This window comes from Eulemur rufifrons, chromosome 20 (assembly GCF_041146395.1).
Source record: "Eulemur rufifrons isolate Redbay chromosome 20, OSU_ERuf_1, whole genome shotgun sequence".
Lineage (NCBI taxonomy): Eukaryota > Metazoa > Chordata > Mammalia > Primates > Lemuridae > Eulemur > Eulemur rufifrons.
Genome location: NC_091002.1, coordinates 50,961,546 through 50,987,278, shown reverse-complemented (window position 1 = coordinate 50,987,278; position 25,733 = coordinate 50,961,546). Strand labels below are relative to the sequence as shown.

Here is a 25,733-nt window from a genome sequence, read left to right as displayed (position 1 = left end):
GTTGCCAGCCCCTCCCCAGCGCAAAAGCAGCCTCTCTCTGACTTGCCCGTCTGTGCCTGAGGGCAGGTGGCACCTGGGACTGGGCATGCATCTGGGCAGGGAGCAGCCCCCATCCCCAAATGGAGGAACAGCCGCAGCCAAAACCTTAAGAAGTGAGGGTTCCACCCCCACATGGCCGGTGGGAATATGAGGTGGTGTGGCCACTTTGGCAAGCAGTTTGGCAGCTTCTCACAATGTTAAACATAGAATTACCGTATGACCTGGGCATACCCAAGAGAAATGATAACATATTTCCACACGGAAATTTCACACGTGTTCACAGCATCACTCCTCATAGCTAAAAAGTGGAAACCACCCAAACGCTCATCAGCTCACGGACAGATAGGCAACGTGATGCCACGGAACATCACTCCGCTATAAAAAGGAATGAAGTACCAACATGTGCTGTAACACGGATGAGCCTTGGAAACACACACACACATGCTAAGTGAAAGAAGCCGGTCACAAAAGGCCACATACTGCACGATCCCCTCTCTGGGAAGTATCCAGAGGCGGCAAATCGTCATGACAAGGAGCAGCCTCGTGGATGCTCAGGACGGAGGCGGCCAGTGGGCAGTGACTGCTCAGGGGCACGGGGCCTCCCTGGGGGGTGATGAAGATGTTCCGGAGTCACTGGTGATGGCTGTGCAACCTTAGGAATATACTAAACAGCACTGAACTGTACACTTTAAATGGGCAATTATAGCAAGTAAAACCTTAAAAAAGCTGTATACTAAACAGCACTGAACTGTACACTTTAAATGGGCAATTATAGCAAGTAAAACCTTAAAAAAGCTGGTACGCAAATAAATAAATGAATACAGCACGCGTTCTGGCTCAACGCAATGTAGAAAGGTCAGACTCTGGTTCCGAGGTGTGGGGAATGTCGACTGTAAAAATGCTCAGGCCCAAACCCAGCAAGACTCCCATGGCACATGAGGGTTTTACGTTCCGGTGCTTGGGACAGACAATCACATCTTTAAGGATGTCTGCAATTGCCTATTTAGACACGATGAGCCACCAGAAATGGGCTTCAGTTGCCATCCTCCCCCAGCTCCTGGAACCTGCCAGAAAAGCATGGAGCAGCCCTGGTCTAGGGAGTCCTATTCCCAGCCTGGCTCACACTCTGCCCCGTTGTCGGCTTTGCGGCCTCCGTAGGCCCACCTGGGTGCCTGCTGGCTCCTGGTGTGCACTATCTCTTGCAGCCTGGAACGCTGATCCAGCCTTTGCTCTCAGGGCGGTTAAGGCAGCAACAGAAGGAAAGGATTATGGTGTTAAGAAGCTGGAACTGAACATAAGATAACCACGTGCCCTGGCAGAATGCTTTCCACCCTTGGCACTGCAGCCTTCTGCTGGGCGGCGAGGATGTCTTAGTCCATGGACGAGGCGTCCTCAGGTCACTCACGGAGCACTGCCGGGAGTCTCTTCTGGCCGGCTGGCATCCGCACGGTTTCTTCATTTTTACGTGACCTCATTCCCGGGGCTGTGGCTCTGCCCAGCAGGCGCTCGTGCTGCATCAGGAAGGTGCAAAGAGAAGTGCCCAGGGACACTCAGGGCAGGCCTCCGAGTTACCATAGCAACTCCCTAGGATGCAACCTGCATTCATTGCACGGAGTTAAGAGAGGGGTAAAATGCAAGAGGAGAGACCCTTGAAGAAGCACTGCCTCCTTCCCCGGTGCCCAGCTCCAGCCCTGGGTCAGGCTCCATGTGGGCAACCACAGAGTGTGAGCTCCTTGGGTGCAGACATCATGTCTGGCTCCTGTCCCCAGGTGCTGAGCATGGAGGATCTCGAGGTGGGATGCCTGGAGGTTGAGAAACATGGGGCAGCAGGCAGCTGACTTGGATCTGAATCCCAGCCCCGCAGCGCCCTGTCTGTGTGGCCCTGGCGGAGTCGCCGAGACTGGCTGGCTGCTCCTTTCCCTCCTATCTGAAGGTGCAGCACCACACCCCAGAGGGCTGCAGCGGGGCTGGTGGAAACCACATGGCCAGGCTGGGCACCGGGTCTGGCACGAGAGGCAGGCACTTAGTCAGAGCTCGATGGCCTGGCTCAGGATGAGCCTTGCTTAGCTTACTTTCCATCCGAGTGGGACACAGGCCCCTCAAGCTGTCCCTGAGCTCCTACAGCAGAGGGAAAAGCCCCTCAGCCTCTAGAGGACGGGGTTCTCTGTTCCCAGGAGCTTCTCCAAGCTTCTCTCTCTGCACTCTTGAGGCGGGAGCTCCAGGCTGGGCCTACCAGGATGACTCGTTGGCGTCTGGTCGCTAGCTCTAGCATCTGGGTCTGCCCAGCTTCCCCTCAGCACTGCTCAGCCATCCCTCCAGCTGCACCTGGGCCTGGGGTTGAACACATGCCTTTTAATTCGCACAGGACATCCTCCTCACTGCGCCACCCCTCCACCAGAAAGCTTGGCTGTTAGGGTGGGCTGGGGGGAGAGGGGGAAAGACGAGAGGAGATGGCAGCGGAAGTGGTAAGGGGGAAGGGGGAGGCACGGAGGGGAGGGAGAATGCGTGAACTTCAGCCCACTGGTACTCACTCATGGAGCCTCCTGGGAAAGCCACCCTGCAGGGTCCTGAGCGGAAGGAAACTGACCTCAACCGGATCCACAGGGAGCAGGTTGGACCCTGCGAGAATTCCAAGCTGTGAAAGCCCAACTCTGCCCTCCCTCCCCACGCCACCGTTGGCCACGTGTGGGGTCACTGTGCCCTGAGTACACCCTCTGGGGCCTTCAGTCCTCCCTGCAGGAAGTAAAGCCCAGCCCAGGCCTGCCCCTCTCAGCTGCTTCCTGGCGCTCTGTGCACCTGGGCGGCGGAGGGCTCTTGCCCAGCGGGGTGAGATGCTGAATGAGAGGAGGGGACAGGGAGGTACTGCCTCACTGGCACGAGCCCACACTTCAGACCACTGAGTCATTGTACCTGTGGACCGCCCACCTATGAATGGTCCCTGAATCGGCGCAGCTGTTTTGGGTAGCTCCTAGTACTAGGCAATGATGCCTGTGAGGTCCGTGGCTGCGCCAGCGCTTCTTTCTCAGGCGTACATTTGAGGCGCAGATGCTTTTCCGTGGCGGTACACCCTCGCCTGCTGGACACTGGTCCGTGTTCCCCCAGCTAGACTGGGTGTCACACCTCCATGTCTTCACACATGTCCTTACTGGGGAACACTTCTACCTACACACAGTAGGTGCTTAGTAAGTGGCTCGTGGCTGCAGTGGAAACCTCTCCAGCTGCCTCTGTGGTCCCCTGCACGCCCCGTCCCCACATGTGAGCCCCTAGCCACTCTAAAAGCTCCTCATAAGCAAGATCTTCTGGGGTTAAGTCCACCAGTGAGACGGGCAGGCAAATGGAGAAACTGAGGCAGGCAGCCTGACCTAGCCCCAGCTCATTTCTCTACATCTGTTGGTTCACTGGTCTAAGGCTTGGTGATGACCAAGTGGGTGGCTGGGTTTTTCAGATCTGTGCACAGGTGGAGAGTTGTTTATTGTGAAGGTACTGGATGGATGTGGCCTAGCCTGGAAACAAATGGCACCAATGGACTTCTAGGTCAAGTTCAGGTCCAGCACAACTGCTCCCCTTCTGAGACCTTTCCCAAGTGCACTTCACTTTGGACCAGACACCAAGGAATGAAAGGCAGGACCTGCGTTCCTGGACCTGGGCACTGCTTATATTTTTAGCCTTGGCCCTGCCTGGGCACTTGCACAGTGGCTAATGTCCTCAGGGAACCACCGGAGTGCACGTCCAGGAGCCTGGTGGGCACCCAGAGGTCCCTCCCACCTCCCCACCCTGGGTCCTGGGGCTCAGGATCAGTTCCTGTTAGTGAAAGATGCATCCCCACCCCCAACACACACAGGGGCTCCTGGCTCAGAAACCGGGAGGGGAGATGTGAGGTAGAGTCTGTGACCTGGGATTCCTCACCTGGAAAGTGGGGGAGGGAGGACATGGGCTCCACAGCGGACTCACCAGGCCAGAAGAGACCTGGCTGGCACCTGCTCCGGAGAGGCACAGCCCTGCCTGTCTGCGTGCGGAGGCTGTGCTGTGCCCAGACGGAAGCCCAGAGTCTGGACACCACCCTGCCCTGGGCTGGGGGAACTCCGTCACTTTGCTGTCTCTATTCGCTTCCTGAGCACGCTTTTCTGGGAGCCAGGAAGCAATTCTGGAATGTTCAGGCAAATCTTGGCAGATGAAATTGCCCACCTTCTCTTCAGCTTCCTGCGTTCCTTTCTCAAAGGCACGTTCTCTCCCTGGACACTACTGGCTGCTGGTGGGGCTGGTGGCTTCACAGAGGGCAGGAGACTGTGCGGTGCCTGCAGTGTGCACTCCTAGGCCCAGGTGCGACTTACCTGCCCGCGAAGCTGCTGTTTCACAGGGGGCAGCAGCACCTGTCTCTCCGCAAGGTCAGAAATACAATTTGGGTCCTGACCAAGCCTACACTTTTTTTTTTTTTTTTTTTTTGAGACAGAGTCTCACTCTGTTGCCCGGGCTAGAGTGCCCTGGTGTCAGCCTAACTCACAGCAACCTCAAACTCCTGGGCTCAAGCGATCCTCCTGCCTCAGCCTCCCGAGTAGCTGGGACTACAGGCATGTGCCACCATGCCCAGCTAATTTTTTCTACATATTTGTAGTTGTCCAGATAATTTCTTTCTATTTGTAGTAGAGACGGTCTCGCTCTTGCTCAGGCTGGTCTCAAACTCCTGAGCTCAAACTACCCTCCTGCCTCGGCCTCCCAGAGTGCTGGGATTACAAGCGTGAGCCACACCGCGCCCGGCCCAAGTCCACACGGAACAGTGAAACAGACACCTCACAAAAGAGTACTTATTTTTACCGTGTGGGATGCCGGTACTCATCTTACTCCGTTTCATTTTTATAAAACGCTAAGTGTCTCCCCGGACCCAGCAGCGGCCCCTGACCCGGACGCTGTTCGCGGTCGGGAGACGGCGCAACGCACGCGCGCCCGCGGGTCCCTGCGGCCGGGTTCATCCCGAGGACAGGGACGGGGACGGGGACAAGACGGGGACTGCGCGGCCGGCGGGGCGGGACCGGGCACAGCGCTAGGCAGGCCGTGCTTAGAGCCGCTTGCCGGAAGCGGGCCCCGGGAAGCGAGGGTTTGGGGGCGCCGGACCGAGCCGGGGGCAGCTGCTGGACCCCGCGGCCGAAGAAAGGTAAACTGAGGTGAGGAGCTCGCGGAGCCGGGACAGGGCGGGGCGGCACGCGCCGTGGGCGGAGCCCGTGTCCGCTCCGCCCACCGAGTTTGCAAACAGCGGCCACCCCCTCCCTCCCCGTGCGCTGGGTCTGGCGCTCGCGGCCCCGCGCGGGGCCCGCCGGGAGCCGGCCGAGGAAGCGGGCGGAGAGCCCCGGGGCCCACCCCCGCCGGCCCTCGCTGCGCAGGCGCGGCTCGCGGGCCCGCCCCCTCCCCGGCCGGCGGCGCGGCCATATTTAAAGGGCGGCGGGCGCGGCGAGCCAATGGGCGGCGCGCGTGCAGGGGCGGCGCGTGGCGGCTCGAGGCCCCGGATGTGGCTGCAGCGGCCCCTCCTCCCCAGCACTCCCCTCAGAGGCCCGGCCGCGCGCCCCTCCTTCGCTCGCACGGCGCCCGCGCAGGCCCCTCGGGCGGCGGTGAGGAGGCTTCCCGGCGGCGGCTGCGGCGGGGCGGAGGAGCGCAGGAGCGGGCGGCCAGGAGACCGCGCGGCGGCGGAGCGGCCCGCGGCCCAGCGCTCGTCCCCCCCCGCGGCCCGGCGCGCCCCGGCCGCCGCCATGAGCGGCTCGTCAGGCACCCCGTATCTGGGCAGCAAGATCAGCCTCATCTCCAAGGCGCAGATCCGCTACGAGGGTATCCTCTACACCATCGACACGGACAACTCCACCGTGGCGCTCGCCAAAGGTAGCGGCCGCCGCGTGCCCCGGCCCAACCGCCCGCGCCCGCCGCCCAGGCCAACAGCTCCACGCCGGACGCCCGGGCGTTGGGACCCCCGCCCGTACCCCGCCGTGGGCTCCGGGGCCTGCGCCGGGAAGCCCCACACCCTCATCCCGGACGCCCCGACTCGCGCGCCCGCCGGGTCCCCGCCGCGGGCCGCCACCTCTGCGCCGCCCTCCCCCGTCGCGCCCCTCGGGCACAATGGTCTCCCTCGGCTCCCCGGCGGCGTTATTGTGCGCGGGCGCCCGGCTGGCGTTTGGGGAGGGGCGGGCCCAGCCCCCGCGGCGCCGCTCCCCCTCCCCCCGCCCCCCGCCCGGCGTAACCCACCTCTGCAGGTGCCGGCTGCAGGGGCGGCCTCCCGCTTCCCTCTGGGGGATCCCTGAAGGGGGGAGGCCAGGCAGGGTGAAGGGGCTGGGTGTCGCCGCGCGTCCTCGGAAGGCTGGGGGGAGGTGAGCAAGCGCGAGGCCGGCTTGCCCTTCTGGAACCTATTAGGCAACTGGGGCTTGATCCTGAACATATTCCGGGTCCTAACGGAACCTCCTGCCGGAGTGCGAGCATCGGGTGACAGCTCGATGCCCCGCGCTTGTCCTCATCCAGACTCTCCGACTGCGGGGCTTCTACCCTTTTGTGACAGACCCCTGTGGGCACCGACAACCGGCCTGTGAGACTTCGGGGAAGGGGGCTCTTTTGTGACTCTGGAGACGTCCAGAACCTCTGAGCTTGTCGAGGCAGTGGGTGGCCCAGACTTTCTTTGTCTTCATTCTCCAGAGGATGGAGTGTAATTCTGCCTCGCTGAGAACAGTGCTGGTGGGTTGGGTGGGGCCGGGTCTGGGTCGGCGCTAGGCCCCTGGGGGTCCTTCAGGTGCCTGGACAGGTGTGAGACGCTGTTTGGGTAAGAGGGAGCCCGCGTGCCTGGAAGGATGCAGTCATTCAGACTGGGGGAACGTCTCCTTTCAAAGCCCTGTGCTCAAACGCACGCAGACTCCTGCCTTGCTGCAGGAGAGAGTTCAGCATTACAAGGTTACGTGCACACTCGGGCCATTGGTACTTCATTGCGTTTGACATGAGATCCCAATTGGAAACTGAGGCCTGGAGTGGGGGCCAGTGCTCAGTAGGTGTTGTGCTCACCCAGCTCTGCCCTGGGGACCTGCTAAGGAGAGCACTGTTGGTTGGGGGTTAACACCCCGAGAAGTCCCTTGGGTTCAGGACTTCCTTATAGACACGGAAGCTGGTGGCAGGGGTGCAAATTCTGGGCCCCCCCCTCACTCCCTTTGTGATTTCTGTAACAGTTTTCCCAAGCTTGTGGGTGGAAGGGCCAGGGAAACTCTCAGCTTCCTGGATTTCTCCTAAGGAAACCGTGTGCAGTGAGGCTTTAGTCTGCAGTGAGGCTTTTTAGTCTGCGAAGGCAGACGTGGAAAAGGAGGTTTTGCTGAGAGCTCCGCACCTGGGTGTGAGTGCACTCGGGAATGGGGAACTTCGGGAAATCATGGGTCCGTGAGTTTTTCCTTGTCATCTTTGTGACCTAGAACTTGTGGAGCGTCACCAGCTGATGCCTTGTGGGTACTGTCTGCTGAAAGGTGGTGATTAACGGGTTGTTGAAATGTAGGACTTGGGTGCTGTGTTGGGGCTCAGGGTGAGAGCCGCCTGTCTTCTGGAAGGCTTGGGAGCTGTAGTGTCAAGAGAATTGATCGACAGCCTAACACTTCTTTTTCTCAACTCCTAAGTGAGATCCTTTGGTACTGAAGACCGTCCCACAGATAGGCCTGCTCCCCCGAGAGAGGAAATTTATGAGTACATCATTTTCCGGGGAAGTGATATCAAAGATATTACTGTGTGTGAACCTCCCAAAGCCCAGCACACACTCCCTCAGGATCCTGCTATCGTGCAAGTAAGTGTGTCGCTGTCCTTCTGGGGGGTACTGTTGTGAGAGATGCTATTTTCCACATGGAGCTTGTGTCATCTGTTTGGCCAGAGAGCTCAACTGGAGTAGTTTTTTAATGACAAGGGGCTTGAATTTTGTCTAGGTTGTTGCTGTTGCAGCAGAAGGTGTTGGTTTGTGCAGCTTGCAGTAGGTCATGTGCTGTACCGCATGGCCCTGGGAGGCGGGCTGCGAAACTCTCTCTGTGGGGGGTGGTGCTGGGTGGGGGTGTGTTGTGTGTGTTGTGCGAAGGGGTGGATGCTTTGGGCATGGCGCCTGCCCTTAAGTTTCTGGTTGGAGAAGTCTGAGCCCTTTGAAGCCTGGGTGAGCCGCATGAGGATGAGACACTAGCAGGGCAGCTGTGTCTCCTGATGCTGGCGGACTCGCCATCCCAGCGCAACCTCTGCAAGTCTGGTGTCTCGCCCACCTGCTGGGTTGTGGCATATTTGGCCCAGGATTACCAGGGAGCCCAGAGTAATATTTTGTTAGCTTGTAAACGTAAATATTTGGTCTGTTTCTCTCTCTCTTTCCCATCGATACAAAAAAATAAATTTTAATATTCATTGGCTGTTGTGGGGTTCAGATGGCACCAGCCTCTGGGACTGAGCCTACACCCTGGAAGGTGGGATCCTCAGGGTGGGCTTTAGGAGCACAAGAGAAGCCCTAGCCAGACTTCCGAAGGCTTGGGGGAGGGGGCCCTCAGGGATTTCAGAAGAGGAAAGTACCAGAGCCAGGCCTGAGGAACAGAGGAAGTGGCCAGGTGATAAGGAGTGGGTGGAGGTCAGTCCCCAAACACACAGCAGTGCTCCCGAAGGCTGGGGTCCCCCTCGAGAGAACATGGATGTTCGGGGAAGTGTGAGTCCTTTTCCAGCCACACTTCTGCGGTGGGTGTCGCAAATCAGGTGGCATTTTCCTCCTGTTACCTGATGGCAGTGGAGAGCCATTTGAGGGTTTTGAGTTAGGAGAAATTAGGGTTAGAATTACGTGGACAGGTGGAGCTGGGAGTGAAGCGCTGTGGAACAGGCAGCTTTTTGCCATACTGAAAACTCAGGCCCCTGTGAGGATTGCTCTAGCATCTCCGGAATACAGGCTGCCAGCAGGATGCCTGCTTCCCATCTGAAAGTTTGCTCTAAATGCGGAAGTTCGGGGTGACGGGATGGCATGCGCCACTCTCACCGTGTGTCTCATTGTTCAGTCTTCCCTGGGCTCTGCCTCCGCCTCGCCCTTCCAGCCACATGTGCCTTACAGCCCCTTCAGAGGGATGCCGCCCTATGGCCAGCTGGCGGCCAGCTCCCTGCTCAGCCAGCAGTACGCCGCCTCCTTAGGCCTAGGTGAGTAGCCTGTTTCTCCTTGGTAAACCACACCTGTTTGTGACTGTCAGGAAGGGTGGGGAAGGTGCTCTTGTCATGTTAAGCTCATAGACTTTATATTGCTAGACAGTTGGTAAATTGCCCATTGCAACTTTAGCTTATAAGAATGCTTAGTAACTACTTAACTGAGAGTAAAAGAGGCAGCAACCTGAGTTTTGGAACAGATGAATCAAATCAAAATTTATTTGAAATGTCAGTGTGGGTCTAGGTGGAAGTTCTGGTTTATCTGCTTCAGAGAAGAAATAATTGAGATAGATATTTCATATATATGTGTGCACATATATATATATACACATACACACACAAATATGAAATATTACAGATGATAGCACTGTGGGACCTGGAGGCTATAAGAAAAAAAAAAAAAGATTACAGATGAGTTCTAGCTCTACACATTTGTCAGCCTGTCAGAAAGTTAAGTATAACACCCACGTATTATGTCCTTTCTTCTGCTGTTAAGTGCCTTGGCTCAAAAATGGTTTCAGCCAAGGTTAAGTAACCAGCCCAGGTAAGCTCCGATTTTCAAGGTGTAACGTGAGATTCCACCTTGTCCTTGACTTGGACATAACTTTGCAGTTGTGTTCAGGGTACGGAGCTGGCAGGTGATCGCCCATCCCTGCGGGGACTCCAGCATGAGGTAGCTGAGACAGAGAGGGCTGCCTAGGCCCTAGACCAGTTCTGTGGGTCACGTGCTGCTACAAATCATGTTTGTCTTGGTTGCTGTTCCCCATATGACAGGTGGCCTTCTCAGCCTGGCTCACTGTGTTTCTAAAATATGTTTGTATGAGCAAAGCCCTGTGAGAGGTTGCTTGGCTCTTTCCAAGCTTGCTAGACACAAGACAAGTATATCCTGACTTATTTGTGTGCTTTCTTTTTTGCTCTTTCTCCTTTCTCTTCTTTTAGAGAAGTTGGTAAGCCCTCCAGCCTCAGCCGCTGCTTCCAGCCCTAGCTCTTCTCCATCTCCACAGCCTGTTTCAGAGCTTGACTTGTCCTCAGAGCCACAGCAGCCCACTGCCAAGGGTAACCGCAGTTTGGGAGAACTGCATGCTGTCTTGCAAACCATCCCGAGAGCAAGGGGGTAAACCAGTAGACAGAATGACAGTAGCTGGAGCAGATCGTTGCCAAGCCCGGGGTTCAGTTGAGCTGCTTACTTGCTTCGACGTACAGTCCTGATTTATGAACTACCACAGTTTTAAAGACGGGATTAGAAAGACTCAGCGGAGTGCTTTGTTCACTCTCCCTGGGTGCAGGGTCTGTTTTGACGTGTGCCACAGACTACCTCGTATGGGGGAACTTCACTGTGCACAGAAAGCATGTACCTGGGGTTTTGCTGGGTCCTAAATCTATTCTAGATGGTTACAGTGGAATTCCCCTGAGCACTTTACGTGCCTGTGCTGCTCTTTGATCTGTGTTACACACAGGTCACCCTTTCAGGGCATTCAAAATTGGGGGCTTGGGTGACAGTCCCCAGCCATTTGGCCAGGTGGGCAGTGTCAGCCTGATGGCTGGCTTGCTAATGCCAGTGTGCACCACCTGTGCGTCTCTGTGCTGGGGGTGAGGGCACCTGTGGGGTTTCCTGACAACTCTTCTCATTTACTCTGAAGTTCTTAAATTCATGTTGAGGACTCCTGTGCACGTCTGTGTCATACACGGCACTGGGTGCTTTGCCACAGGCAGGGCCAGCACCATCAGCCCATCCTAGTCCAAGATAACGCCTGGGGCTTTGCTTGTGGGGAGCAACTGCTGTCAGTCTGCCGTCTGCATGTGCTGCTTTCTGAATCCTGCATGGACTCCAGTGTATCTAAGTTAAAGAAGTAGTAATACTTTTTCCCACTTAACAATGACACTCGATCCTTTCATTGTTCTTAGGATCATTTACTTAAAACTGCTCACAGGGCAAGACTGTTTGTTTTAACGGGTTTAGTTTTGTAAAAAGCAAACAAGCCCAAATTCCTTGTTCCATCCAGGCACAGTAAGCAGGAGGTGCTCGAAGGCATGTTCGTCTCTCAGGGATGGTCATGCTAAGTGAGGTGGTAGAGGTTAGAGAAGGTGGTCCAGGTTAGTTCCTGTCAGAGGAGACGGAGATACCTGTACATGAAGCCATTCCCACCTGCTCTGAGGGCTTCTCTTGATCTAGTTACAAGGAGTTTGTCACCAGTAACTTTCCTAGTTTCTGTCCTATCTGCAAAGCAAGGTGAGAACACCCAGTCTTCGTCTGTGTTGGGCTGCTCCTCTAACAATAGTCACCCCATGGTCAGAGCTCACTTTCTCTGTCTCAGATCTCCATCTGCCTCCACCCAGTCCCAAATTGCCCTGTTTGAAGAGTCCCCACAGGGCCTGGACTTGGCAGAGGAAAGGGAGGAGGCGGGCAGGTGGGCGACGCTCCTCTCTCTGACCTGGTTCCGAGGGCTCCGTGTCTGATCGTTCATCTCATGTGCTCAGGCCTGGGAGTGCCGTGTTCGGGCACAGCCTTACCAAGGGCTACCTGGGAATCCTTTGCTTCTTTGTGATGAGCCTTTGCACTTGGGAGAATTGTGGGGGCTGTCACTTTCTCTGAAGTCAGCTCTTATAACTTCATCCTTTTTAGTTTTATTATTACAGTGTTCTAGAATTTAACTTCAAAGTCTGACTATTGCATTTTCTAGAAGGTGCCAGGCTGGGCTGGTTCTTCTCTAGTGTGGACCAGAATGATTCTCAGGTCCTGCATTCAGTGTCTCAGGAGCCTTGAGCCCGTTTAGGGTCAGAGCTCACGTAGTTCTAGGAAAGCTGTTCCTAAACCCTGGGGAGATGCCTGTTGATAGGCACAGTGGTTTTTCCCCTCCTCAAGGTCCCCTGACTCAGGCAGCCTGGGGCACACAGAGATGACCAGGCCTGCTTTTGCTGCCGGGTTAGCCGCAGAGGGAGTGGCCCGGTCTGGGGGAGCTCTGTTGGCGTTTGGTAGAATCTCTAGGTGGTTGCCCTCCTTTCCTTCCTGAAGTGCCAGCCAGAAGAGAAGTGGCTGGAGATGTGAGACTACTTTTTTCTCTGTTTGTAAACACTCCTTCCCTCCTCAACTCAGGAGCTGGTTTTCCATCCATCCCGGTTGGCAAGAGCCCCATGGTGGAACAGGCTGTCCAGACCGGTTCTGTTGATAACCTGAACGCCAAAAAGCTGTTACCTGGCAAGGGTACCACAGGGACGCAGCTCAGCGCTCGCCAGGCCCAGCCAAGCAGCAAGACCGCCAGCGGTACTTGAATCCTTCTTCCCTGGAGTTTGCTCGATGTTCTAAAAGTAGCACACTACTTCCTGGGTTTTTTTTTTTTTTTAATTAAAAATTACAGCGCCTCCATCCTAAACCCCACATGCTTTTGCAGGGCAGGGCCATGCAGCAGCCTCTCGTGGTGCCGCCTCTTGCTGCATGCCCCGGGTGGTGGTGCCCTGCTTCCGCGGCTGGGTTCTGGCTTCTGCGGGAGCTTCGCCTGATTCTTCCCTTTTGCGCCTTAGATATAGTCCAGCCGGCAGCTGTGCAAATTCAAGGGCAGGTGAATGACGAGAACAGAAGACCTCAGAGGAGGCGATCAGGTAACACCTGTTGCCACGTGACTTCTGGGGAGCCACATGTGATCAGATTGAGCTTTGCTTGCCCTCCTCCTGCCTGCTTCTCTGGTGCCGGTTTCAGGGGGTGCTGGAGTGCAGTTGCTGCTTGTGTGCTCCGCCCCTGCGTCATTGTCTCTGACGCGTGCCTGGAAACTGCTTGTGAAGTCAGCCGCAGAGCGTCAGGTCTGGGGCCTGCTCCAGCTGTGGCTGCCCTGTCTCCTCACAGGGAACAGGCGAACCAGGAATCGCTCCAGAGGGCAGAACCGTCCGACCAGTGTCAAGGAAAACACAATCAAGTTCGAGGGCGACTTTGATTTTGAGAGTGCAAATGCTCAGTTTAACCGAGAGGAGCTTGACAAAGAATTTAAGAAGAAACTGAATTTTAAAGGTCTGACTCGTGAAAATTATCATCCCCTCCAGAGTGTCCCTAGAGTGTGTTAGGAAGAGATGACTGGGGCGACCAGGGCAAGCCAGGCTGGTGGTGACCAGTCTGGAAAAGGTGTCTTGAGGAATTGATGAGACGAGTTTGTGGGGAGGTGTGAGAACAGTCACCGTGGGGTAAGTGCAGACTGCAGGCCCCGAGGGCAGAGTGAGACCAATGGTTAGAAGTTACCAGAGATCTGCACTTAGAGCACGCTCAGGTGAAGGTCGTGCCGGAGGACGGCAGCCGAGTGGACCTGGGGGGCCCACCCTGCATGGGAGTGAGTGTGGTTTTTTTCTCCTGTACCTACTGTGTTCTGCTTCTCTTTGTAGATGACAAAGCTGAGAAAGGGGAAGAGAAGGACCCAGCTGTGGTGACCCAGAATGACGAAACTCCTGCGGAGGAGGACCTTCTGGGGCCCAACTGCTACTACGACAAATCCAAGTCGTTCTTTGACAACATCTCTTCTGAACTCAAGACCAGGTGAGAACCTGATTGAACTGGTGGGAAGATAGTCATTCTGCAAGTCTCAGAAGGACAGGACTGACATGCTCTAACCTGGAATCCTAAGTTCAGGGCACACATAGGATCCTGCTCACACTTCTGCATAGTAGGTACGTGCATGCCAGCTAGCACCTGCCTGGAGCCAGCAGTAGGTTGTATCGAAGGAAGCCGTTGCCAGTCACTTGGCCTGAGGGTCTGACCAGTCAGGCTTAAGCCTGTTTCCCCCTGGCTTTGCTGCCCCATCCCCACTAAGGCTGGTGGCACCACTCCTGGTAGGCTCCATGGTCAGCACTGCTTCTCCGCACCTTGGCCTGATTGCTGGTCCTGCTGCCCCGGGGGCCTGGGGACCTTGCTACCTGAGCCAGCGGCTGGAGCTTCTCCCCGTGGCTTCCTTCACTCGGTTGTTCGGGCTGGGGATCATTTCGTGTGTCTTATTGTAGTACCTGACAGCTGGTACTCAGGTGCTGCCTCTGAACAACCTGGACAGTAAGTAAAGTCTGGGGACCGGGCATGGTGTGGAAACTCAGGCCCGTTTGTCCTGCAGGTTGAGCACCAGCCACACCACGGGGCAGGGAGGACACAGCAGAAAACAGCTGGGCGATCCCCACGCCCACGTTCTCCCTGGGAGAAGAGCACAGTGTGTTGGGGGTGCCAGCAGTGAAGGAGTGGCGAGGTGTGGGTGTAACCATGTGTGATCAGGTCGCACAGACGAGGCAGGTGTGTGAGGAGTGAGGCAAGCGTCTCCAGGCGGGGCCACAGCCTGCCATGTGGCTAGAGCCGAGTCTGGCTGGCAGGATGCGTTCCTGTTGGGTTTTGTAGGTCGTGGTAATGACTTTGGCTCTTGTCCTGGGCACCGCGAAAGCCATGGGTTTTGAGCTGAGGAGCGGTGCAGTCTGACATGTTTCGGCGTCCTTGGCGAGGGCAGAAGGTGGGCCAGCCTAGAAGCTGGATGACCTGTTAGGAGGCTAGTGTGGCAGTGCAGGTGTCTCGGGGTAGAGTGAGTGACGTGACGGTGGTGGCAGAGGGAAGGAGTGGAGTGTGAATGTGTTTTGAAGGTGGCGCTAACAGGATTGACTGACAGGTATGAGAAGAGTTCAGAGCAACTGCCAAGTTCTTTGGCTCGGGCAGCTGAAGGATGAAGTTATTGTGTCTTTAAACATGGAAGCCTGCGAGAGCTGCAGGTCTCCTCGGTGATGGATGCGCTGCCTGGAGCAGCGGCCTGTGTGGGTGGCAGTGCTGGGCGGGCTCAGCACAGGAGACGCTGGAGGTCATCGCGGCCTGCAGCACGTCTGGGTGGTACCAGGGTTGGTGCTGTGTCCCATGCCCAGCCCCCAGGCAGATGCATCACATTCTCGGGAATTTCTCTGTGACCAGCCCACTCCTCATCAAGCAGGGGCCCTGGGCCTCTCCAGTGTTCCTTCCTGTACCCAGTGGCCGTGGGGGCTGCTTCAGTAGCTGTCTGGTAGCAACTGCTCACCTTTGGTGACAGAGATGTGAGAGTTTCCAACTGAACAGCCCAGTCCACAGTGAGAAACTGAGATGTGGCTGGGAGCCCCCACACCGTGGGGTCTCAGCCTCCAGTGCTGATGGGGTCCCCCTGCTCCCCGTAATGGCTCTGGTCCTGCCTGTCCTTCTTTCCCTGGGCAATGCTGAGGACGAAGCCTGGCTCAGGAACCTGAGAGTGGGTGCCTGCTGCAATCGGAATTTCATCTGTGGTTTAGTTCTAGGCGGACGACGTGGGCTGAAGAGAGGAAGCTCAACACAGAGACCTTCGGGGTGTCAGGGAGGTTTCTGCGTGGCCGCAGTTCCCGAGGTGGATTCCGAGGCGGCAGGGGCAACGGTGCAACCCGCCGCAACCCCACTTCCCACAGAGCTGGGACTGGCAGGGTGTGAGGATGCAGCTGAAGGTGAGCAGAGGAAGCTTCTGTGTGCTTTGGTGGGAGTGTGTAGGGACGGGCGTGCTCAGGTAGAGCGTAAGGGCAGGGAGCAGGCTGGCTCTGCCTCCCAGCAGGAAGAGGCCTAAGGTGTCAAGGAATCACCTGGAGGGCTCTTAGGCCCCAGCCCAGCCAACTATACTAAATCTTTTGGGACAGGACCTGGGCCCGAGAGTGAGATTCCAGGTGCGGGAGGGTGAGGCTATGGTGGGAGTTTGCGGGCCAGCTGCTTGCTGCTTGAGAGCAGTCAGTGACTGAGAGCCTGCTGAAAAGCCAGTGTCTCTGCCCCAGCCCAGCCCGGCCCTGCCCTGAATCGGAGTCTATACTTTTAACAAGGTCCGAGGTGACTGTGCACCTTGAGTCTGGGCCTGGCATCCCACGTGGGTGCCTGGTGTTGGTTCACCCCCAGCCAGGTGGGACCTGCAGGGCTAGAGGCTCTTGCCACCAGCCTGCCACCTCTGTCCCCAGTGTGTTGTACAACCGTGGTGCTCGGCGTGGGTCATGGGAGGAAAGTGGGAAGCCCGGCCAGGCTCTGGAGGGTGGGAGGGGGCTTGAGCGTCTCCTGCTCTGCAGGCAGCAGTGCCTGGCTCGCCGGGGAGCTGCCTGACAGGGCTCTCGAGTGCGTTCACTGCCCGTCTCTTCCGCAGGCCCCTGCTCGAGTGGCACAGAAACGACGCGTGTGTATCAGGACACAAGGAAAACATGGCACTTATGGGGAGAAGTGGGTCACTTTGCTTACGTTGTTTGGAAAATTCCCATCCTGCTACTTATGTTTTGGACTTAAGTTGGTCTAAGTTAGAACCACTTGTTTTGGGGAAGTATTCATGGGTGACCTCTTTGAGGTGTCTTGACCTATGTTTCCTGTTTAGTTGTGCGTAGCCTAAGGTTTTGGTATTTTGCAGAAAGGTTTCTATAGCGAAAGCTTGATCTTCACTTTATTATTTTTTTTATGACAGCTTTGACTTTTAAAGTGGAACCAAATCTCAATTTGGCAAATGTGGCAGCCAAGGGCATCTCTGTAACCCAGCTGGCCCTGGTGCTGCTGGCGTGGCACCCCCACTGCCGAGGATAGGGTCTCAGGAGCAGGCAGGGCCAGCACAGGGTGGTGTGGGGCGGGTGGGCCGAGGGCAGGGAAGGGGTGTCCCATGGATCATGTTGTATAAGCAAACCAGCCGACCCTGACACGTCGAGTGGTGCTGTCCAGGGTGGGGGCTGGTAGGGCGGGTGGGCTGGAAGGACTGGGCGAGGCAGGAGGGACCCCGACATTAGGTGCGGAGCTGTCACACAGAGCCCGGCCTCCGGAGGCATCGAGGTGGGTCAAAGCCCAGTACACGCCCCCGTGGCATCTGGTGGCCCTTCTGGCCTGGGCCAGCCAGTCGGTGTTGGACTCTGGCCGAGCACGTGGGTGTTCTCATCCACCTGGAAATGAGCCAGTCTTTTTTGCAAGGTCAGTTGACCAAGAGCATTATTTCCCTCCAATGTAAATAGTTGTGTTTTTGTTTTAAAGGCAGGTGGTGGGAGGGTGGGGCTATACATTTGTTGCATGAGTAACTAGGTCAGAACCTTAGTGTGAGCATGCGTCCTTCTGACTGACAGGGCATTCTGTTGAAAATAAGCACCTTGGTAACTACAACCCCTTTAATAGCTATAAAGGCTTTAGTTCTGTATTAAGTTTTATTTTTGTAGAACTTAATGGCTGAGAATTAGAACACAGCAGTGGGGCTGCTCTGTTGGAGTGATGTAAATTGTAATTATAAATAAACATGCAAACCTTTAAAATGTTCTTCTCAGATACTCTAAGAGTCCTATTGACTCTGCCACCCGAATCACCTCTGCGTCACGTCCAGGTCTGGAGCACACCTGCGCCAGTAGGATTTGGGGAGGCTTGGGTCTGGCACTTGACGTGCCGGGAGATAGGCCTGGGTTCCCACCGTCTGCTGCCCTTCTGGGATGGGGGCTCCGTGGTCCACAAACTGGATGGAAACTAGTCAGAAGACCAGTTCACAGCCAGGCCTGTTCCTAAGCGGCCCCCCTGCCACCCTCATGCAGCTTCCAGGCTCCCTGGGGGCGTTCATACTCTCGGGCCCCTGAGAACCCACTATCACGCTGCCTCCTGGGACCACCGAAAAGCAGAGACTTGGCTGGTTTTAGGCTAAAACCATCCCTTTCACCGTAGGGGGTTTGCAGGTAAGGTCAAAAGCAGGCTGAGAGGACGGGAGGTGCATCCCGTCAGCCTCCGCGGCGGAGACCAGCAGCAGCCAGCCAGCCTTTCTTTTTGGCAACTGATAGCCTTGGCCGGTAAAAATAAACCTTCCTTGGTATTCACACTCAGTGCAGGTAGCCACAGCTCTAACCCTAAACCAGTTAGTTAAGTGACGTAGCAGTTAATGGGTATTGCCTGCTAGAAAATCTAAATGTCAGGTCATCGTTTACCATCTGTCACCTGTGACTAACCTTGCTGTTTAAAAAAAATTTTTTTTTTGAGACAGTCTTGCTGTCGCCCAGGCTGGAGTGCAGTGGCAGGCATCATAGCTCACTGCAGCCTCAAACGATCCTCCTGCCTTAGCCTCCCAAGTAGCTGGGACTGCAGGCATGTGCCACCACACCCGCTAATTTTTATTTATTTTTTGGTAGAGACGAGGTCTCCCTCTTGTTCAGGCTGGTCTGGTCTTGAACTCACAGTCTCAAGTAATCCTCCCACCTCAGCCTCCCAAAGTGCTAGGATTCTAGGTGGGAGCCACCACACTGATACTGTTAAAATTTCAAAGCAACAATAGTTTTGACAATTACACATTTTATGCTGAGCTCAAAATGTATCTGGGCCCCTTCACTCCTTTTAGAAGATAGCATATACCAAAAATGCAAGAGGAGCTACCGACCGAGGCAGGCAGCACAGCAGTGCAGCGGGACGGGCCGCCCGAGGAACCAGCAGGCCCTCTGTGCATCGCCCTCAGCTCGAGGGAAGCGAAAGAGTGGACTTAAACTGCCCCTGTGCCGGCACCCTTTTGGGCCAAAAACTGGGGGTGGGGCGTGGTAGGAAATAGCCAGAACCAGAGTCTTCAGGTAGAAAACGTGACGAACATTAAACGTCATCTACTGAAACCAAAAATATAAAAAAACTACTTTCGAACACAGCTGCTGCTCTGCAGTTTTAGTGGGGACTCAAACTCAGTGTTGCTTGTGCCCTCTGACGTCATACCTCAACTGGGGACTTGAACAAAGGTCTAAAAGCAAATGGAAAGTCAGCCCAACAGAAACCAGGGTCTCCTGAAGGGGGACCCCCAGCTCCAATAACTAGCATGTCGTCGTCTTAGAACCTGGCCACAAGCAACCGCAGGGAAAGCTCAGATGCAGAAACCGAGTGCGAAAGACACCACTTTCTAAAGAACCATTGTGATTATACCTAAAGATATACATTCTCTTAAAAAGGTTAAAAAATATGGAAGTTTATTGTAGGACACTCAGACAGTATGAATAAGTGATAAATGGAATGGAAATCCCTACACATCATTGAGACTCAACCATGATTTGAATTTAAAAATTGTTACAAGCAAGGAAATTTGATTTCATCATGATGCTTTCTTTTGTTTCTTCTTTTCGTTTTCTTCTTTTTCTTTTTCAATTTCAGCAACGTATTTCTCAATTTCTTCAGGATTTAAAATCTACAAAAAAAAAAAAAAAAAAAAAATTTTACAGCAAACCAGCAAGCCACACAAGGTGCCACGGCACTAGCACCTTCCTTTGGTGAGGGCAGCGGGAGCCTGTGTGGCACAGCCAGTTGTGCAGCCTCTGGAGAGACTCCGAGGAAGACCCGGTGACATCTGCCCGACCTGGGCGAGTATTCAGAGCAGCAGCAAACCCCCCGTTGCTGGCAACCATTCAGTGTGCCAAGACAACACGCAAGTGGCGTCTTTAACCAGACAGGAAAACAGAAATGATTCCTTTTAGACTTCCGTGGGGAGCCTTGGAAAGATACTTCCCTCATGTTAAAACCACAGAATGGCCCCATGACGTTTCCTCCCAAACGGGTACTACCTGGCCCTGAGCGTGGAGCAACATCCATGGGCAAGAAAGCAGACACACTGGGCGATCAATTACCTTGAGAGGTTGATCTCTCCTCATGACGGCAAGTTCTATGTTTTTGCCACCTGACTGAACCACCTTGAAGGGGAAGAAAGAAGCATTAGATACCTCTACCCACTCCAGACCAAAGCAGCTCGAGTACCTTAAATAAGGTGTGTACCCAAACCCAGCACTGCCACGAGGAGGGAGGGCCCAGCCCCTGAAGCCTTTGTCCTAAATGCAGTCCCACCTGTGCAGCCCCATCAGCCTGCCCCCTCGGACGCTCCTCTCTCGCATGGCGGCTGTGCTCGTGGCCCTCCCCTCCACACACGGCGGCTACCACCTACCACCGTGACCCCATGCCTGCACGCCGGCTGCCCTACCCCTGGCCTCTTTGGCTTCACTTGCCAGCACTTTCAAGGCCTTGACAAGGCCTGAGACTTCACAACCCCACCCCTTGTCCCCATTTTTTCTCTCCATTTCGTGGCTCAAGCCTGGCACCTAGCTAACTCCAGCATCAGGCTTGCTGTTGCTCCCACCTTCCTGTGCGGTGCCTTTACCACCATGTGAATTTGAAAGTGCACTTACTTCCAGGAGCGCCTTGATCACCAGCTTGATGGTCAGATCATCTGTTTCAATGGCTTCATCAGTATAGTTCTTCTCTAGGAACTCACGCACTGACTTGGCACCCCGGCCTATGGCATTGGCCTGAAACAGACACGTGTGTTCTCATGTGGCACGGGGTGCAACAACCCAGAGCCGGTCCAAGAACATGGCCTGCCCGTGGGCTGGCCAGCCTCTGTCCACCTCCTGTTCCCCAGGCCCTGTCCCCTGCCTTCCTTTGCAAAGAAACATTTACAGTTGGTGCTGATTCTTACCAAGAATGAGATTATACCTTTTATTTCATTATCAAGACACATGCAAGATTTTGGTTTGTGTCTTTACACTTTGCTGCCCTTTGATATTCTCTCAAATGGCAATGTTTAATGATTTTTTTTTTTTTTTTTTGCTCTACTGTCAGAAGTGTCATGGAACAAATACGTGCACATAGGACTAGGTTAATTTGATCTGTCGCCTGTTTACAACAGACTCGGGCCCTACGGCAGGAGGTCCAGAACCTCTCAACGGCCTCTAAAGCCTCTTTCTGGTAAGGCTGCCTGAAGCGCCTTTGTTTCCTCACAACTCACCTTCCAGGCATGGTATGTGCCCGAGGGGTCAGTCTGATAGAGTCTGGGGGTGCCATCAAAGTCGAACCCCACAATGAGGGCCGAGATACCAAACGGCCTGCGCCCATTGCTCTGTGTGTACCGCTGGCAGAAAAGAAACAGATCAGTGCTGTCAACCATAAGAAGATACATGTGATGAAACTGTACTTAGTGAAGATACGGAAATATTTTAAATCGCTGAGCCCACTCTCAGGTTATTAGCAATTCGAATGATAAATAAAATTAGCCAATGGCTTTCAATACCCTTTTTCTTTCTGTACTTTCACTCCTACAAGACTTGCCTAGAATTGCACCATGAAGCATACCTCAGGCCCCTAGAAATTATTTTGACAGGGACACGTGCATTCTAGCTACACATTGGTTTTAAAGATTAATGGCATTTGACCATAGAGCGTTGGGTGGCTGTCGGCCCCCTCCAACCTGCTTGGTGACTGACTGGACATTGAGAATGGCAAGACAAAAACTATTATTTCCCTCCCAACACATGAATTTAGTCTGGCCCCTATCAGGCAATGAGAACACAACAGTGTACCGAAATTGATAAACTAGATTAAGTTACATGTGTACAAGATTAGGACTATACCATGGATTAAATGCAGTTTTCCAATTCCCCTAAGGTGACAGGCGACGCAAACATGCACATGAAGTAACGTGGTAGGACACTTTTCGTGACAAAGCAGTGACTGCTCCACAGGCAGAGGTGAGCGTGTGGCCAGGCAGGCACCCACCTGCTTCAGGCTGGCGATGTAGCGGGTGATGTACTCCACAGTGACCGGGTCCTCCACCGTCAGGCGGTGGCTCTGGCACTCCACCCGGGCCCTGTTGATGACGATCCTCGCATCGGCGGTGAGGCCTGCAACACAAGCAGAGGCTTCTGCTGGAGCCACACCCTAGAGCCCTGACCCGGGACTGGATTAACCTTTGGCAGATTCCCAAACAGTCCTTTGAACCCTGGCACAGGTTCTCGTCAATGCCAACAGTGGAACCAGTCAGCCTCGGGAACTTCTCTGAGGAAACTGGGTACCAATGCTCCCTGACTGGACAATAGGGTTATGTCCCAGTAAGCCCATTGTTAAGTTGAAAATACCATCAGCTGAAAATGCACTTGATACCCCCGATAAACCCATATTTTTGACAGCGTAAAGCAAAAAAATTGTAAGTCAGACCCATCCTCAGTCAGGGACCACCTATATATGAAGAACTGTGCACTGGACCATGTTTAAACACGGTAGCCGAGTCTTCTTGGGAAGCTTACGCATTAAGTCAATCCCTAAGTTTGCTCATGCGAATCGAGATCTTCCTAGGGTGGATTTGCTGAGGGAAGAAATGAGTGAGACCAGGCAGTGCTGAGAATGTTCCAGGCCTGGCTTCCATGAGTGCCACCCTGGCTGCTGCTGGGAGGGCAGGACACGCCACAGGCACCACGTTAGCTCTAGAAAGCCTGACCTTTCTCCAGATCTTAACTGACAATACAGAAAAATAACGGTGGAGAGAAACAGCACAGTGGCCAGGGAGTGTTTTCATTCATTTAGTCATTTGTGTTTCAAGGAAACCATGGCCACCCTGTTCTTAAAGTCGAAATCCATTTCTTCTAAGTGGTTTTTGTTTATCCAGTTTCCACGCCTCACAACAGCCCACACGCCCCAGGTCATCTCCAAGCTCCGTTCCTGGTGAGACTCCAGAGAACAAGGCGCTGTCCTGACACATACCTGCGAAGGCCATGCAGACATTGTCATCCAAAGCACAGATCTTCCGCACTGTTCTTTCATCCTGCAGTTTGGCCACCGACTTCTTTTCCACACCGAGAACAACAATGTCTCTTCCTCGAACACCAACCTTCAACAAAGATCCACAAACCACACGAAAAAGTGACGTGAGGGTCCGCGCCAGGCTCAGGGCACTAGGAGCAGATGTTCACTTGGGTCCCGGGCATACACAGTGGGCAGCAGCCCCGAGGGAAGGTGTACTCTCCCACGCCCTTCCTCCACTTCCCTGTCACTGGTTGGCGCCACACCGGCAAGCCACTCCGGGTAGAGCCAACACAGGTATTGACCTAGATGCCCGATCCTGCGCCTTTAAAAGGCTGACACGTGGTCTTAGTTACAATAGAGCAAGCGACCGCCACATAACCAGCGTGTGTTTCACTTCCACCCAACTAATCACACGGTCCTACGCAAAGCCTTGAACCCTGAGACTTCACAGTTAAGTACAGTATCCTCAGGCCAGTGTTTCTGTGGTTTGAAGTTCTATGAAGGTCCACTCTGCTCTTTCTTGCACTGTGGCGAACTAAAGTGCGCCAGTGTGAGGAAGGGCCTGATACGCTCTCAGTGGACAACGGTATCAATTGTTACGGGAAGGGCAACGGCTCCATTTACAGCTGACGCTGTAGAGAGGGACGTAGCCGTTACTGAAAACATGGACAGTCACTGACAGTTAACCTTCTCAAGCCAGAAGCAGAAACAACAGGAACAGCCTCTCTTGGTTTAGCTGTGGTCCCAACCCCCAGGCGCGGACCTGCACCGGTAGAACTGGAAGGAGGCAAGCAGCAGGCCAGCGAGTGAAGCTTCCTGTGTATCTCCAGCCGCTCCCCATGGCCAGCACCACCGCCTGAGCTCCGCCTCCTGTCAGATTCTCACAGGAGCGAACCCCGCTGTAACCTGCACATGCGAGGGATCTAGGTTGTGGCTCCTTACGCCTGATGATCTGAGGCGGTGGTGCCAGTGCTGGGGAGCAGTTGCAAATACATGTTATCATTAGCAGAGAGGTTTGACTGCACAATAACTGTAATGTGCTTGAATCATCCCCAAACCACCCCCATCCATGGAAAAATTGTCTTCCATGAAACCAGTCCCTAATGAGGTTGGGGACCACTGGTTTAGGGCAATGCTTCCCACCCTCAGCACCATAAGAGCTGGGCCAGCTCATTCTTTGATGTGGCTGCTGTCCTGAGCACGGTGAGCTATTGGGCAGCACCCCCTCCTCTACCCCCTAGACACCAGGGGCACCTCTGCAAGGTCTCCACACATTGCCAATGCCCCTGGGGAGGCAAAAGCACCCCTGGCTGAAAAGCACTGGTCTGGAGTGTGCTTCCATTCTCAGGCAGCTTTCTCATGCACTGACGCGGGTGACGTTCAGACTGACCCAGGGGCCAGAAAAGCCAGATGGGTGCAGCAAAGCCAGCTCAGGCTGGCTGGCCTGGGTGGTAGCATTGAGAGGGTGGGAGCGTCAGGGACTCCTCTTCCAGTGCTCTTTAAGCTTAGTTAGGTCACCACATAGATTTCTGGGCCTTAATTTCAAAGCAAAGATTCAGGAAATGAAAACAGTTTAAGATTTACACAACTGTGTGTGCTTTTTTTTCTCTTTGCACACTCAAACCTCTGAAGTACCAGATGATAAAAACTGTATTATACAGTTTGACCAATATCACGAACAGATGTCTTTAAGATATAAATTTAAATTTCAAACGGCGTTGCGAAGGTCGCCGTAGTCAAAATGAGAGGTACAGGCTCAGACAAGGACTGACCATGGGTAGCTCACTATCAGCTCATCACGGGGAGAGGTCCCCTTCCGGCTGGGCAGTCAGACCAGGGGCAGCTTGTCATCAGCTCAAGGCCAGCTCTTTGTTCTCAAAGGCCACCTGGGCCCAGCGGATAGCTGCTTTCCCTGGGGTGGCGGAAGTCTCCCTAACTGGGCGCGTCTGGGTATCCCCCGAGTGGCTGGCTGGCTTGCGTAACATTCGCCAGGCGAGCGCGCTCCCCTGCCTCCGCTCCCGATGCGCACCGGCATAGCCCGCACCCGCACCCCGGTCTCCGCGCCGCGCAAAGGTGACCCGCCAAGATGGCCGTCACCACGGCCACCTGCTCGCTCGCCCGGGAGCACCTCGCTACGAGATGCTGAGGAAGAAGAGAAAACAGGCCCTTAGGAGATCACGGCTCACACGCCACATTCTGTTTTTCAAAGCACCTGTCAAAAATCACTGCCCAGTAGCTACCAAAATCAAGGTAAAATCCACTGAGAGCAAGCTCCGACTGTGCTGTCCGGGCCTGCTCTTCCTTAAGCTCCTTTTCCTATCTCGCTAGCGACACCGATGTCGTTCATCCGGTGTCCCCAGGGCCACCGCGCTAGTTCCGAAGGCCTATCGCACACCAAGCAGCGCCGTCAGCACAGCAGCAGCCGGAGCTCCCCGGCCCCCGCGCCCTGCAGGGCTCCCGGCCCGGCCCTCTCCCCGCACACCTCTCCCCCGAGAGCCCGCCCGGGCCCCCCAGCGCTCTCCCCGGGCTCCCCGCGGGGGTTCCCCGCAGCGTCCTCCCCGGGATCCCCGCGCGCCCCAGAGCTCTCCCCTGGCTCCCCGCGCCCCCCAGGGCTCCCCCGCAGCGCTCTCCCCGGGCTCCCCGCGCCTCCCGGGGCTCCCCCGCAGCGTCCTCCCGGGGCCCCCAGCGCTCCGCGACGCCCCCAGCCCGACTTCCGCCCGCAACCCTGGCCGCGCGCAGGCCCCAGACCGGCCCTGGCGCCTCACCGCGGTCGAGCCCTTCTTGACGGCCTCCTGCGCGTACTCCACCTGGAAGAGGTGGCCGTCGGGCGAGAAGACGGTGATGGCGCGGTCGTAGCTCATGCCGGCGGGGCGGGGGCGGCGCGGCCGGGCAGGGACGCTGTCGCCGCCGCCGCCTCAAAAGCGCACACTCACGGCCGGCGCGCCCGCGCTCCCGGCGCCCCCTGCGCGGCCGGCGTCCGCGGCGTCGGCGGCGGCGGGCGGACGTGCGGGCGCGCGCGGGGCGGGGCCGGGCC

General features: G+C 55.5%; 2 protein-coding genes across 6 annotated transcripts; one reads left to right on the top strand and one right to left on the bottom strand.

The window, feature by feature from the left end:
- Nucleotides 1-5,604: 5,604 nt before the first annotated feature.
- LSM14B (LSM family member 14B) lies at nucleotides 5,605-16,993 on the top strand. 3 transcript variants are annotated; one of them, XM_069496602.1, is made up of 10 exons: nucleotides 5,607-5,904; nucleotides 7,662-7,825; nucleotides 9,051-9,186; nucleotides 10,129-10,245; nucleotides 12,284-12,451; nucleotides 12,709-12,786; nucleotides 13,028-13,189; nucleotides 13,555-13,705; nucleotides 15,448-15,633; nucleotides 16,308-16,993. In XM_069496602.1, exons 1-9 carry the CDS (start codon nucleotides 5,778-5,780, stop codon nucleotides 15,617-15,619), a joined length of 1,275 nt encoding a protein of 424 aa, XP_069352703.1. In that variant the 5' UTR covers nucleotides 5,607-5,777; the 3' UTR covers nucleotides 15,620-15,633; nucleotides 16,308-16,993. The 3 variants fall into 3 exon arrangements, with proteins under 3 accessions (XP_069352704.1, XP_069352703.1, XP_069352705.1); XM_069496603.1 differs by lacking the exon at nucleotides 12,709-12,786 and having other exon boundaries at nucleotides 5,605-5,904; XM_069496604.1 differs by lacking the exon at nucleotides 10,129-10,245.
- A 2,098-nt stretch (nucleotides 16,994-19,091) lies between these two features.
- On the bottom strand, nucleotides 19,092-25,663 carry PSMA7 (proteasome 20S subunit alpha 7). Of its 3 annotated transcripts, none has more exons than XM_069495945.1 (7): nucleotides 25,465-25,663; nucleotides 22,658-22,784; nucleotides 21,677-21,819; nucleotides 20,910-21,032; nucleotides 20,311-20,430; nucleotides 19,759-19,821; nucleotides 19,093-19,322 (listed from the first exon to the last, which is right to left on the bottom strand). In XM_069495945.1, the coding sequence occupies exons 1-7, from the start codon at nucleotides 25,558-25,560 to the stop codon at nucleotides 19,230-19,232; spliced, it is 765 nt and encodes a 254-aa protein (XP_069352046.1). In that variant the 5' UTR covers nucleotides 25,561-25,663; the 3' UTR covers nucleotides 19,093-19,229. The 3 variants fall into 3 exon arrangements, with proteins under 3 accessions (XP_069352047.1, XP_069352046.1, XP_069352045.1); XM_069495944.1 differs by having other exon boundaries at nucleotides 21,677-21,801; XM_069495946.1 differs by lacking the exon at nucleotides 22,658-22,784 and having other exon boundaries at nucleotides 19,092-19,322; nucleotides 21,677-21,801; nucleotides 25,452-25,663.
- Nucleotides 25,664-25,733: the final 70 nt, after the last annotated feature.